We start from the raw sequence: 13,336 nt of genomic DNA, 5'->3' as shown, positions 1-13,336 counted from the left end.
TTGGAATCTGTCTGTATGAAGCCAAAACACCAGCAAAGGATGATGGAAGTGAGATCGTGCTGTTATATTACTTACCCAGGATGTGTCCTAAAGCTTGTTCGACAGTAACTATGAAGACTAACTGCTTGGTATCTAGCCATGTCCTGTGCTTCTCTCTCACTCTCTCTCTCTCTCTCTCTGTTTAATTATAAATTCTGGTGATTTCATTGTGAGTCAGATTAAACAAGTGTGCAACCAATGAGAAGATACTCAATATTTCACAGCATGCGTAATAGTATTCATGTCTGATCCAGAGGCTGTGACATTTCTGCTCAGAGATGGCAGCTACTTACATGATGTTTCTACCTTGATAGCAAGTCTCATATGCTTCCACCTCAAAGTCTAAGACCTTGACCGACACTCCCTGATAGTATTACTGACTGAGTGTCGCACTGTCAGAGGGTCAGAACTGAGGGAGTGCTACACTGCTGGGGGGTCAGCACTGAGAGAGTATTGCACAGTCAGTGGGGGAATACTGAAAGAGTACTGCTTTGTCTGCAGTGACAGATGGAGGCCTATCCAGACTAGATTGGCTGTATATGTGGGATGAACATTCTCAGTCAGTCAGCTGTTCAGTTTCTCCGCATTACTTCATCTTCATGCTGACTTCTTGTAACCAAGTGTAACTGTCATCTATCCCGGACAGTGGTTAAGAGTCAACCCGACCTGAGTGGGGCTGGAGTCACATGTAGGCCAGATTGGGTAAGGGTGGCAAATTTCCTTCCCTAAAGGACATGAATAAAACAGATTGGTTTTTACAATAACTCGCATTATTTCACCCCATATTTTCTTAATGCTATTCAAATCCCACCAGCAGATCTGTCTGGATGTGAGACCACATCCTCACATTAATCTTGTTTGTCCAAGGACATGTCACTGCTTCCTCTCCCATTGTTCCAATGTCCTGTTTTCCAACTCATAACGATATTAAAAACAACACAGAGAGAAGACTCTGTACCCAGAGAAACGTGAGGGGAGAGTAACTCAGACACGGGACCGAGGACCGGTGAAAGAAAAATGAAAGACATCATGAAAGTATATGTCTGCTTCCATTTCAATATGATAATATGTTCAGTTTAGTTTTTGTCTGGGTGGATGTGGCTGTTTAGTATCATTTCAGGGAAGAACTTATGAAACGCTGTGGATTCAGTCGCTAAATGAAAATGTTGGAAGGATGACATTGGGACTTTCAAAGTGCAGTGGCCTGAATGAATGTTAAAATTAGTATTAAGGGTCAGTGCTGAGGGAGTACCGCACTGTCGAAGGATCGGTGATGAAGGAGTACAGTGCTGTCAGAAGGTAGGTGCTGAGGGAGTACCGCACTGTCAGAGGGTTGGTACTGAGGGGGTGCTGCGCTGTTAGAGGGCTAGTGCAGAGGGAGTACCATACTGTCATTGGATCGGAGCTGAGAGAGTGCTGTACTGACAGAGGGTTAGTGCTGAGGGAGCGCTGCACTGTCAGAGGGTCGGTGCTGAGGGAGCTGCACGGTCAGTGAGTCAGTGCTGAGGGAGTACTGCACTGTCAGAGGGTCGGTGCTGAGGGAGCTGCACGGTCAGTGAGTCAGTGCTGAGGGTGTTCCGCACTGTCAGAGGGTCGGTGCTGAGGAGTGCCACAGTATCAGAGGGTCAGTGCTGAGGGAGCACTGCACACAATCAGAGGGTCAGTGCTGAGGGAGCGCTGCACAGAGTGTTAGTAGCGAGGGAGTGCTGCACAGTCAGAGGGTCAGCACTGAGAGAGCGCTGCACACAGTTGGAGGATCAGCGCTGAGGGAACGATGCACACAGTCGGAGGGTCAGTGCTGAGGGAGCACTGCACACAGTTGGAGGGTCAGTGCTGAGGGAGTGCTGCACAGAGTGTCAGTAGCGAAGGAGTGTTTCATTGTCGGAGGGTCAGTGCTGAGGGAGCGCTGCACACAATCGGAGGGTCAGTGCTGAGGGAGCACTGCACACAGTCGGAGGGTCAGTGCTGAGGGAGCGATGCACACAGTCAGAGGGTCAGTGCTGAGGGAGCGATGCACATAGTCAGAGGGTCAATGCTGAGGGAATGCTGTACACAGTCGGAGGGTCAGTAGCGAGGGAGCACTGCACAGAGTGTCAGTAGCGAGGGAGTGTTGCACAGTCAGAGTGTCAGTGCTGAGGGAGCGATGCACACAGTCAGAGGGTCAGTAGCGAGGGAGCGAAGCACACAGTCGGAGGGTCAGTGCGGAGGGAGCGCTGCACAGTGTGTCAGTAGCGAGGGAGTGTTGCATCGTCGGAGGGTCAGTGGTGAGGGAAGATCAGTAAGAAGAGTGATTGGAATTAGCACTAACTGTCAGATGAATGGATGATGTTGTGTAATACAGAGATGTGGTGAAAGACTCTATATAGTCGTTATCAGATTGCTACACTTTTTTTGCTGAACTTTGTTTGACTCTGTGAATTATTTGCTGAAAATGTGTTGCTGGAAAAGGGCAGCAGGTCAGGCAGCATCCAAGGAACAGGAGATTCGACGTTTCGGGCATAAGACCTTCATCAGGAAGGGCCTTTTCCTGATGAAGGGCTTATGCCTGAAATGTCGAATTTCCTGTTCCGTGGATGCTGTCTGACCTGCTGCGCTTTTCCAACAACACATTTTCAGCTCTGATCTCCAGCATCTGCAGACCTCACTTTCTCCTCTGTGAATTATTTGCTGCATTTGTTTCAGGTAATCTGACTGTTTTCAATTCTCTGTCACTTCAGCTGCCATTCATCTTCCTCTCAGGACTGTACCTGGGCATCTGAGGTAAGTCTCTGCTCCAAACCGGTTTGCTGAGCTCCCCCATTGTAACATAGAAACATAGAAGATCGGGGCAGGAGGCGGCCATTTGGCCCTTCAAGCCAATTCCACCATTCATCACGATCATGGCTGATCGTCCAACTCAATATCCTAATCCTGCTTTCTCCTTTGATCCTTTGATCCCATTCACCCTGTGGCAAAGCTGCTCCTTTAGCAAGGTTATGCTGTCCTTGGCTTTCTTTCTCCAGAGAGGTTATAAATGACATACACTTCGAAAAGTCTGGGGGTTGAAGAGTATTTGGGCCAATCTGATAATTGCGAACAATTAATGCCTCAGGCAGAGGCTTTCAGGTTTCAAAAAAACTTGTGCAATGAGAGGGTAGTGTCCAGTTCTCCCAGCTCAGCTTTCCTCTGGTTTGTTTTTTCTTTAGCAGTAATGGAAAAGCTGCAGGACCCAGAAACAGGCTGAGACTGATACACACTCTCTCTCTCTCTCTCTGCCTTCTCTCCTGCAAGACCCTGTGTTTGATTTTACCTTTTCTGTCATGGGTGTTTATGGGGTTTGTAGCAAATATTTAGAACAGCATCATTCAGTTGGAGTAGTCTGTTGGGTTTTCAGAGAGGTTAAGTTATTAGGTATTCTGTTTTCTGATGTTTGTGTTTCATTCAGTAATCTTGTCAATAAATTCTGTTTTGTTTTAAACAAAGTGATTTGACCAGCTGATTCTCTCCTGGAATATTCACTTTATACCTGCTTAAAACAACTAACAAAAGTTAGGGCCTGGCCTATCTTCTTGAAATGTTTTGGGGTGTCTGGCCTGGTCCATAACAGCCCTGAAACCCCTGCAATCACATCTCTGTGATGCCTACCATATCACAATCATTCAAAATGATTTGTGTCATTAATTCACCTACTTGTTATGAATATTATGAGCATTCGGGTAAAGTGCCTTAATGCTAACTTTCTTATCATTATTAGAGATATTGGAAATCATAAGATATTCTAAGTTATCCTTCCATTTTGCTGCACCCTGAGTCTGCCTTGAGCTTAAACCCACCTGCAATGAGTTCGTGAAGGTCAGCAAGTGAGTGAGTGAACATCAATGAGTGATATGGTGTCTGAGGGAGGCTCAGTGAGTGAGTGAGAGAATGAGCATCAGTGAGTGAGGCATTTCTGATGAAGAGCTTATGCTCAAAACGTCAACTCTCCTGCTCCTCAGATGTTGTCTGACCGGCTGTGTTTTTCCAGCACCACACTTTTTGACTAACATTAGCTAACCTCCATTCTGCAGGGACTCTTCCAGAGTCTGTAGAATCCTGGAAGGTGACCACCAATGCATCCACTATTTTTAGAGCCACTTCATTAAATACTCTGAGATGTAGATTACCAAGCCCTGGAGATTTATCTACCTTCAATTCCATCAATTTTCCCAGCACCATTTCTCTACTAATATTGATCTCCCTCCGTTCTTCCCTCTCACTAAATCTTGCCATTCTCCAACATTTCTGCTATCTGATTTTTCTTCTCTTTTATGAAGACAGAAGCAAAGTATATATTCAGTTGGTCAGCCATTTGTTTGTCCCCTGTTGTACATTTCCCCCATTTCTGTCTGCAGGGAATCCACATTTGTCTTCTCTAACTTCCTTCTCTTCACATACCTATAGAAACCCCTTGTGTCAGTCTTCCTGTTCCCTGCAAGCTTGTGTGATATCTGTTGGGACTGAAGCTGCGTCTTCATGCACTGGGCGGTCAATGTTGTAATTTGGGTCTGTCCACCAGGGATTCCATAGGTTGTATTGTGGTCTGTCCAGGGTTCTTCCCCATTTTAGCTGAGCCATTGCTCAGAATACTGAGAAGACTTGGGGCAAGAACTCCCCTGGCTGTACTCAGTGGCGATCTCTGTCTTGATGGTTGCTCCTGGATTTACCTGGGCGAGTGAACGGAGAAGAGACCTGTGGGGTTGGGGGAGGAGACAGAGGGTCAGGCTGCTGAAGGTCAAGGTGTGCAGTCACACTGAGTTGAGACAGGATGGTCTGGGTATTGGAATGAGGTACAAGGATCACACAGGATGGAATAGCTTGAGGGTTAAACCTGATGACAGGAAGGTCATGTGCGTCCTTTCCATGGTGTCACCGACTGCTCCAAATGGTCTATACCAGAGCACAGCTGAGTGAAGGGAACAGTGACTGAGTGAGTGTGAGTGAAAGACAGAGAGAGGGAGGGTGGGTGAGTGAGGGTCAGTGAGTGAGTGAATGAGGGAGGGAGAGAAGGAGGGTGGTGTGGTGAGTCTGTGAGTGGTGGGTAATTGAGTGTGTGTGTGGGTGAGTGAGTGTTTGAGCTAGTGAGTCTGTGTGAGTGAGTGACAATGAATGAGAGAGTAAGTTGCCACCCAGGTAAATAGTGCTGTGAGGAAGGCATATGGTGTACTGGGCTTTATTGGTAGAGGAATTGAGTTCCGGAGTCCTGAGGTCATGTTGCAACTGTATAAGACTCTGGTGCGGCCTCATCTGGAGTATTGTGTGCAGTTTTGGTCGCCATACTATAGGAAGGATGTGGAGGCATTGGAACGAGTGCAGAGGAGGTTTACCAGGACGTTGCCTGGAATGGTAGGAAAATCTTATGAGGAAAGGCTGAGGCACTTGGGGCTGTTCTCATTGGAGAAGAGAAGGTTTAGGGGAGATTTGATAGAGGTGTATAAGATGATTAGGGGTTTAGATAAGGTCGACACTGAGAACCTTTTACCGTTAATGGAGTCAGGTGTTACTAGGGGACATAGCTTTAAATTAAGGGGTGGTAGGTATAGGACAGATGTTAGGGGTAGATTCTTTACACAGCGGGTTGTGAGTTCATGGAATGCCCTGCCAGTAGCAGTGGTGAACTCTCCTTCTTTATGGTCATTTAAGCGGGCATTGGATAGGCATTTGGAAGTTATTGGGCTAGTGTAGGTTAGGTAGGATTCGGTCGGCGCAACATCGAGGGCCGAAGGGCCTGTACTGCGCTGTATCTTTCTATGTTCTATGTTCTATAAGTCTGGGTGAGTGAATGAATGCATGAGGGTCAGTGGGGGAGTGGGGGGAGTGAATGGGTGCCAGTGAGTGAGTGAATGAGTGAGTCTGTAAGGTAAGCTGAGGGAATGTGAGAATGAGTGAGTCTGTAAGGAAGGGGCTGGGTGGATGTTGGGTAGAATGACATGGAGCTGCACATACCCACATGTCTCCATCTCTCTAATTCCTCCCTCCACACATCCGGCAAGGCCAGGAGAAAAAGCCAAGCAGAAACCCAATGCCCTCTTCCATTATTGTGTGTGAATTCAACAGAGGCAAGCTATGAAGGTGGCAGTGCCATGATAGTTACGCCAGTATGATTTCAGCCCCGATTCCCATCCCATCCCCAGTGACGAGGACTAATCTGTTTCTCCCAAGCTCTGCTTCCGAACAAAGATAATAGGAACATTTTATGCATAAGCTCTGCTACTAGGAACATTTAAATGGTCATTTTAACTGACAACTCATTTAAATTATTGAATTGTAGATTTTGAATTGTTTCATAATTAATTGTGAAATTCATTTTCAATGTTGTGACAATCTATATCTTTCCAAACCCAGGGCTGCACTGTCCGAGGGCCAGTGCTGAGGGAGCGCTGCACTGTCCGAGGGTCAGTGCTGAGGGAGCGCTGCACTGTCCGAGGATCGGTGCTGAGGGAGCGCTGCACTGTCCGAGGATCGGTGCTGAGGGAGCGCTGCACTGTCCGAGGATCGGTGCTGGGGGACCGTTGCACTGTCCGAGGGTCAGTGCTGAGGGAGCGCTGCACTGACCAAGAATTGGTGCTGAGGGAGTGCTGCACTGTCCGAGGGTCAGTGCTGAGGGAGCGCTGCACTGTCCGAGGGTCAGTGCTGAGGGAGCGCTGCACTGTCCGAGGATTGGTGCTGAGGGAGCGCTGCACTGTCCGAGGATCGGTGCTGAGGGAGCGCTGCACTGTCCGAGGATCGGTGCTGAGGGAGCGCTGCACTGTCCGAGGGTCAGTGCTGGGGGAGCGCTGCAACTGCCCGAGGGTCAGTGCTGAGGGAAGGCTGCACTGTCTGAGAGCCAGTGCTGAGGGAGCATTGCACTGTCCGAGGGTCAGTGCTGGGAGAGCGCTGCACTATCCGAGGGTCAGTGCTGGGAGAGCGCTGCACTGTCCGAGAGTCGGTGCTGAGGGAACGCTGCTCTGTCCGAGACTCAGTGCTGAGGGAGCACTGCACTGCCCAAGGGTCAGTGCTGGAGGAGCGCTGCACTATCCGAGGGTCAGTGCTGGGGGAGCGCTGCACTGTCCAAAGGTCAGTGCTGGGGGAGCGCTGCACTGTCCGAGAATCGGTGCTGGGGAGCACTGCACTGTCCGAGGGTCGGTGCTGGGGGAGCGCTGCACTGTTCAAGAGTAGATGCCGAGGGAGCGCTGCACTGTCCGAGGATTGGTGCTGAGGGAGCGCTGCAACTGCCCGAGGGTCAGTGCTGAGGGAACGCTGCACTGCTCGAGAGCCGGTGCTGAGGGAGCACTGCACTGTCCGAGGATTGGTGCTGAGGGTGCGCTGCACGTCCGAGAGCCGGTTATGAGGGAACGTTGCACTGTCCGAGAGTCGGTGCTGGGGGAGCGTTGCACTGTCCGAGAGTCGTTGCTGAGGGAGCGCTGAACTGTCCAAAAGCTGGTGCTGAGGGAGCCCTCCACTGTCCGAGAGTCGGTGCTGGGGGAGCACTGCACTGTCCGAGAGTTGGTGCTGGGGGAGCGTTGCACTGTCTGAGATTCGGTGCTGGGGGACCGTTGCACTGTCCGAGGGCCGGTCTGAGGGAGCGCTGCACTGTCCGAGAGTCGGTGCTGGGGGACCGTTGCACTGTCTGAGAGTTGGTGCTGGGGGAGCGCTGCACTGTCCGAGAGTCGGTGCTGAGGGAGCGCTGCACTGTCCGAGGATTAGTGCTGAGGGAGCTTTGCATTGTCCGAGAGTCGGTGCTGAGGGAACGTTACACTGCCCAAGAGTTGGTGCTGGGGGAGCGTTGCACTGTCCGAGAGTCGTTGCTGAGGGAGCGCTGAACTGTCCAAAAGCTGGTGCTGAGGGAGCCCTCCACTGTCCGAGAGTCGGTGCTGGGGGAGCACTGCACTGTCCGAGAGTCGGTGCTGGGGGAGCGTTGCACTGTCTAAGAGTCGGTGCTGGGGGACCGTTGCACTGTCCGAGAGTCGGTGCTGGGGGAGCGCTGCACTGTCCGAGGGCCGGTCTGAGGGAGCGCTGCACTGTCCGAGAGTCGGTGCTGGGGGACCGTTGCACTGTCTGAGAGTTGGTGCTGGGGGAGCGCTGCACTGTCCGAGAGTCGGTGCTGAGGGAGTGCTGCACTGTCCGAGGGTCTGTGCTGAGGGAGCGCTGCACTGTCCGAGGGTCAGTGCTGAGGGAGCGCTGCACTGTCCGAGAGCCAGTGCTGAGGGAGCCTTTCACTGTCCAAGGGTCAGTGCTGAGGGAGCGCTGCACTGTCCGAGAGCCGGTGCTGAGGGAGTGCTGCACTGTCCGAGGATTAGTGCTGAGGGAGCACTGCACTGCCCGAGAGTTGGTGCTGAGGGAGCGCAGCACTGTCTGAGGATTGGTGCTGAGGGAACGTTGCACTGTCCAAGAGCTGGTGCTGAGGAAGCGCTGCAACTGCCCGAGGGTCAGTGCTGAGGGAACGCTGCACTTTCCGAGGGTCAGTGCTGAGGGAGCGCTGCACTGTCCGAGGGTCAGTGCTGAGGGACCGTTGCACTGCTTGAGGGCTGGTGCTGGGGGAGTGCTGCACTGCCCGAGAGCCGGTGCTGAGGGAGCGTTGCACTGTCCGAGGGTCAGTATTGAGGGAGCGCTGCACTGTCCGAGGGTCAGTGCTGAGGGAACGCTGCACTTTCCGAGGGTCAGTGCTGAGGGAGCGTTGCACTGTCCGAGGGTCAGTGCTGAGGGAGCGCTGCACTGTCTGAGAATCAGTGCTGAAGGAGCGCTGCACTATCCGAGAGTCGGTGCTGAGGGAGCGCTGCACTGTCTGAGGATTGGTGCTGAGGGAGTGCTGCACTGTCTGAGGATTGGTGCTGAGGGAACACTGCACTGTCCAAGAGCTGGTGCTGAGGGAGCGCTGCAACTGCCCGAGGGTCAGTGCTGAGGGAATGCTGCACTATCCGAGGGTCAGTGCTGGGGAGCCTTTCACTGTCCGTGGGTCTGTGCTGGGGGAGCGCTGCACTGTCCAAGAGCCGGTGCTGGGGGAGCGCTGCACTGTCCGAGGGTCAGTGCTGGGGGAGCGCTGCACTGTCCGAGAGTCGGTGCTGAGGGAGTGCTGCACTGTCCGAGAGTCGGTGCTGAGGGAGCCCTGCACTGTCCGATGGTCGATGTTGAGGGAGCGCTGCACTGTCCGATGGTCGATGCGGAGGGAATGCCGCACTGTCCGAGAGTCAGTGCTGAGGGGGAGCTGCATTGAGGGGTAGGCACTGGGGGAACGCTGCACTGTCCAAGGGCTGGTGCTGAGGGAGCACAGCGCTGTCTGAGGGCCAGTATTGAGGGAGTACTGCTGAGAGACCTCGTTCCATCTCTGCATGCCTTTTTGAATATGAGCTCTACTGAAATCAGGCTTCTTGTATTTCATTTCAGTTCACCTTTCAGGATGCAAAGAATGCAATTGATAAAATGAATGGGTTAGATAACTTGACCAGTAGAATTGAAAGTTTGGAATTGCAGGTCGCTACTCTGCAGAAATGTAAGTGAGAATATATTCAGTGTGACCTTTCGAAGGTTCCTCTTGTTCAGTACCTTCCTGAATGAAGTTTGTCCATTTCAGTCACAGGCCATTTTGAGCACTATTTCACCAATCACTGGGGATGCTTCCCCTCCTCAAGATGGTGTGGAAGCCATCCGTAAATGTCTTCCCCTGTGCTCCTGAGAATCTCAGGGTCCAGATCGATTTCTCAGTTAGACACTGCTTACGGAATCTGGTTTGGTTGGCATTTCACTCAGTGGGACTGGTTTTGAGTGATCAGCTCCTTGGTTGTGGCCATGTTGATTGGGCAGTGATGTCTGCACTTGGACCATCTTTTCTGCCCTTGGATTTGGAGATGCTGCCATTGGGGAACCTCACCATGTTTTGAGGTTTTGCCTGTCCATATCTCAGAGGCTTATAACAAGAGGGTGCCACTACTGCCTGGTACATCATGAGATATTAAAACTAAAAACATTGAGCCACACAAACCCCAGGCATTGGCCTTCTCTAAAAAGTGAGAATCCAACTATCTCCTTTCTGAAATTCAATGGCATTGACATCACTGAACCCCCCCCACAATTTACATTTTGCGGTTTGCCTTTGACCAGTAACTAGCCATATAAATACTGAGATGACGAGGATTTGGGGTTTTTGCAATAGGTAACTCACGTCCTGACTCCCAAGCCTGTCCATCATTTACAAGGCACAAGTTAGGGGTGTGATGGAATACTCCACACTTGCGTATTGGATGCAGCCCCAACAACGATAACGAGGCTTGGCACTATTCAGGTCAGAGCAGCCCACTTGATTGGCACCATGTCCCATGACTGAATAAAAGATTGTCTCATCTCCACCAGATTCTCCAGCCCCCTACATCCCTCCTCATCTCTGTAAACTCTTCCAGTCCCTACAACCTTCTCGGATCTTTGCACTGCTCCAATTGCAGCCTCTCATGCGTCCCCGGGGTTCCCTTTGCTCTAACACTAGAGGCTATGCTTTCAGCTGCCTTAGGCCTTGAACTACAGAAACACCGACCTAAATCTCACTATCCATCCCCTCCTCTCTCTGTGTGTCTTCCTCTTAGATGTGCCTGTAAAACCAACTTCTTTGACTGAGCTTTTTCTCACCTGCTCGTGAGATGCCCCCGATGTGGTCCAGGTTCAGGTTTGTTTTTCTTGAGTGAAGGACCTTTAAATGGTTAATGCCATTACAGGTGTGAGGTGAATGCAGGTTGTTGTTGTTGTAATTGGAGGGCTGCATTCTTCCTGGTCTCACTCCAGCAAAACTTTTATTTCCAGATGTGCCGAGAATCATTTTCCATGCCAAGGTATCCGATGACTTGAACCCAAGTGGAAAACGGCGCATGGTCTATGATGCAGTTATTGTGAACAAAGGTTCTGCCTACAACTCTAAAACTGGGGTCTTCACTGCCCCTTTAGCTGGGACCTACCTTTTCACCTACTCGCTGCTCGGGGGGCCAACCTCTGAGGTGCGCCTGGTCAAAAATGAAGAAGACCTGAGTTACATCCACACTATCCTGAGCTTAGGGGAAGCCCAAACAGGATCTATGCCAGTGATACTGAGCCTCGAAAGTGGTGACCAAATCTGGGTCAATCTAATTGAGGGAAACACATGGAGTGGACGAGGTGCTCTGAGTTTCCAGGGTATCCTCCTGGAGGGCAGGTGGTAATGAGCTTTGGGCCTTTGGCCAAATTCAATAACCTCTTCCCAATGTGCCACTCCCCCCTCACTCCCCATACCCTTTAATATCTTAACCGGTTTAATCCCAGACTCCCCACATGTGACTACTTTGGGTCCATATTTACATTATATTCACTGAATTAATTAACAAGGTCAAGAAAGTCCCTTTGACACTAACATGTGGCTGATGAGGAAGATATATTAATCAAATCACTGCATGCAAATAGTATTAAGTCACAGAACAGGTTGTTGTACTTAGTTGGTGCAGCTAACGAATGAATAGTCATATTTGTAAACCTGGACTTTCATTTGGAACTGTTCAAATAAAGCTTATGAAATTGTTCATGGTGTTAAGTCTTTTCTGTCTGTGGAAGACATTGCAAGTTCAAGTGAATTGTTTGCACAGCTTGACACTCCAAATCTTGGTCAGTCCCTGAGCAAGAACGTTGTGACATCATCAGGTTGACCTCCTAAATAGTAGGTTTTCATTTCTAAGTTAGCAGATACACAGCAACAAGAATTGGCCATTCAGCTAACCTTGTTGTGCCTGTTTCATCATTCTGGATGATGGCTAATCATCACATTGATGCCACTTTCCCCAGTATCTCCATATCACCAGCATCACAAGTCCCCAGAAACCTATTGATTTCTGTTTAGAACCTGCTCAAAGATCCTCCAAATTACTCTGGGCTAGAGAATGCCAGAGATTCATTACCCTGAGTGAAGAAATTTTTTCTCATCTCAGTCTGAAATGACCTGCCCCTCATCATGAGGCAGTATACCTTGATTCTAGAGTCTCTAGCCAGGCAAACATCCTGTCTCCATCCACCCTATCATGCTGTGTAAGAAATGTTCAAAGTTTCAATGAGATCATCCTTCAGTTTTGAAACTGAGGAATACAGGCACAGTTTCCTTAAACCCTCTTTGTAAGACAGTCCCACCATTCCCAATATTAATTTGCTGAATCTCCACTGCACTCCCTCTATGATAAACACATCCTTCCTTAAATAAAGTGCCAAAACTGTTTACTGTACTCCAGGTGTGTTCTCCAAAAGCTCTGTACAACCACTGCAAGATATTGTGACTCCTACACTCAAATTTCCTTGAAAGGAAGGCCAAAATTTTCCTCCCTAATTGCTTACCCTGCCTCTTCTGTGACTCGAGCAGCCATGGGACATGATTCTGGAGGAGGAATGAACAGCAAGAGGGTTGCGGGCCATGTCTATACCAAACACTGCAGAGGGAAGGTGATGAGGTCCTAAATCAAAATTTCAGGGATCGAAGAAGGAGATTAAAAATCAGGAGCTGCAAGGCAGTGATGTCAAGCTTACTCCCAATGCCCCGAGCTGGGGAGTTTACAGACAGGAGAAGCGATTGACTGATTGTGCAGGTAGAGAACTCTTGTAGGAAGGAGGGCATCAGATTTCTGAGGCACTGGGACCAGCTCAGGGTCCTGTACAAGATAGATGGGTTACACCTTAGCAGGACTGGCATTAATGTCCTTATTGGCAATTTTGCTTGTGCTATTGGGATTAATTGGCAGAGGGACAGGCACCTAAGAGGGTCTCAAAACCAAGGAAAGCTAAACTAGTACAAGACAATAGAATGGTGGGAGAAACAGAAGACGGAGGAAGAAATGGGTGGTACACATTTGTGGCACACACTGCTGCTTCTGAGCATCAGTGAATGGACAGAGTGGGTATTTATGAATGTGGTGCCAATCAAGCAGCCTGCTTGTTCATGGATGGTGTCAAGCTTCTTGAGTGCTTTTGGTGCTGCACCCATCCAGGCAAGTGGGGAATATTCCATCACACTCCTGCCATTAGCATGGTGTTTAATGTGTTGATAGTTTTGCATTTGAAAGATTCTCCTTACAATACGTCTATCAGAATGACAATGGGAAAAGGAAAGACAATTTCTCTAAATTGTTTCTGATGAGAATCCAGCAGTCCTCAGATTCAACTGTTTGAAGAACTCCCAAAGGAAGGTCAGTAATCTGACTTTAGATGGTTAAACTATTACCGTCCCTTATGGATTTGCGGTGACAATCTCCTGGGCTGCTCACAGTCTCTCTCCACTCAAATTCCCACAGAATCGGAGTACTTTTAAATG

At 49.8% G+C, this 13,336-nt stretch overlaps 1 protein-coding gene across 3 annotated transcripts; it reads left to right on the top strand.

Annotated features, from left to right (window-relative positions):
• Positions 1-965: 965 nt before the first annotated feature.
• Positions 966-11,567, top strand: LOC132828416 (complement C1q-like protein 4). 3 transcript variants are annotated; one of them, XM_060845505.1, is made up of 4 exons: positions 966-1,074; positions 2,757-2,799; positions 9,418-9,523; positions 10,822-11,567. In XM_060845505.1, the coding sequence occupies exons 3-4, from the start codon at positions 9,454-9,456 to the stop codon at positions 11,211-11,213; spliced, it is 462 nt and encodes a 153-aa protein (XP_060701488.1). In that variant the 5' UTR covers positions 966-1,074; positions 2,757-2,799; positions 9,418-9,453; the 3' UTR covers positions 11,214-11,567. The 3 variants fall into 3 exon arrangements, with proteins under 3 accessions (XP_060701488.1, XP_060701489.1, XP_060701487.1); XM_060845506.1 differs by having other exon boundaries at positions 975-1,074; positions 2,722-2,799; XM_060845504.1 differs by lacking the exon at positions 966-1,074 and adding an exon at positions 1,081-1,338.
• Positions 11,568-13,336: the final 1,769 nt, after the last annotated feature.

This window comes from Hemiscyllium ocellatum, chromosome 26 (genome assembly GCF_020745735.1).
Source record: "Hemiscyllium ocellatum isolate sHemOce1 chromosome 26, sHemOce1.pat.X.cur, whole genome shotgun sequence".
Classification (NCBI taxonomy): Eukaryota; Metazoa; Chordata; class Chondrichthyes; order Orectolobiformes; family Hemiscylliidae; genus Hemiscyllium; species Hemiscyllium ocellatum.
Note: the sequence above shows the minus strand (reverse complement) of the source record. Positions and strands in the feature narration are given on the sequence as shown.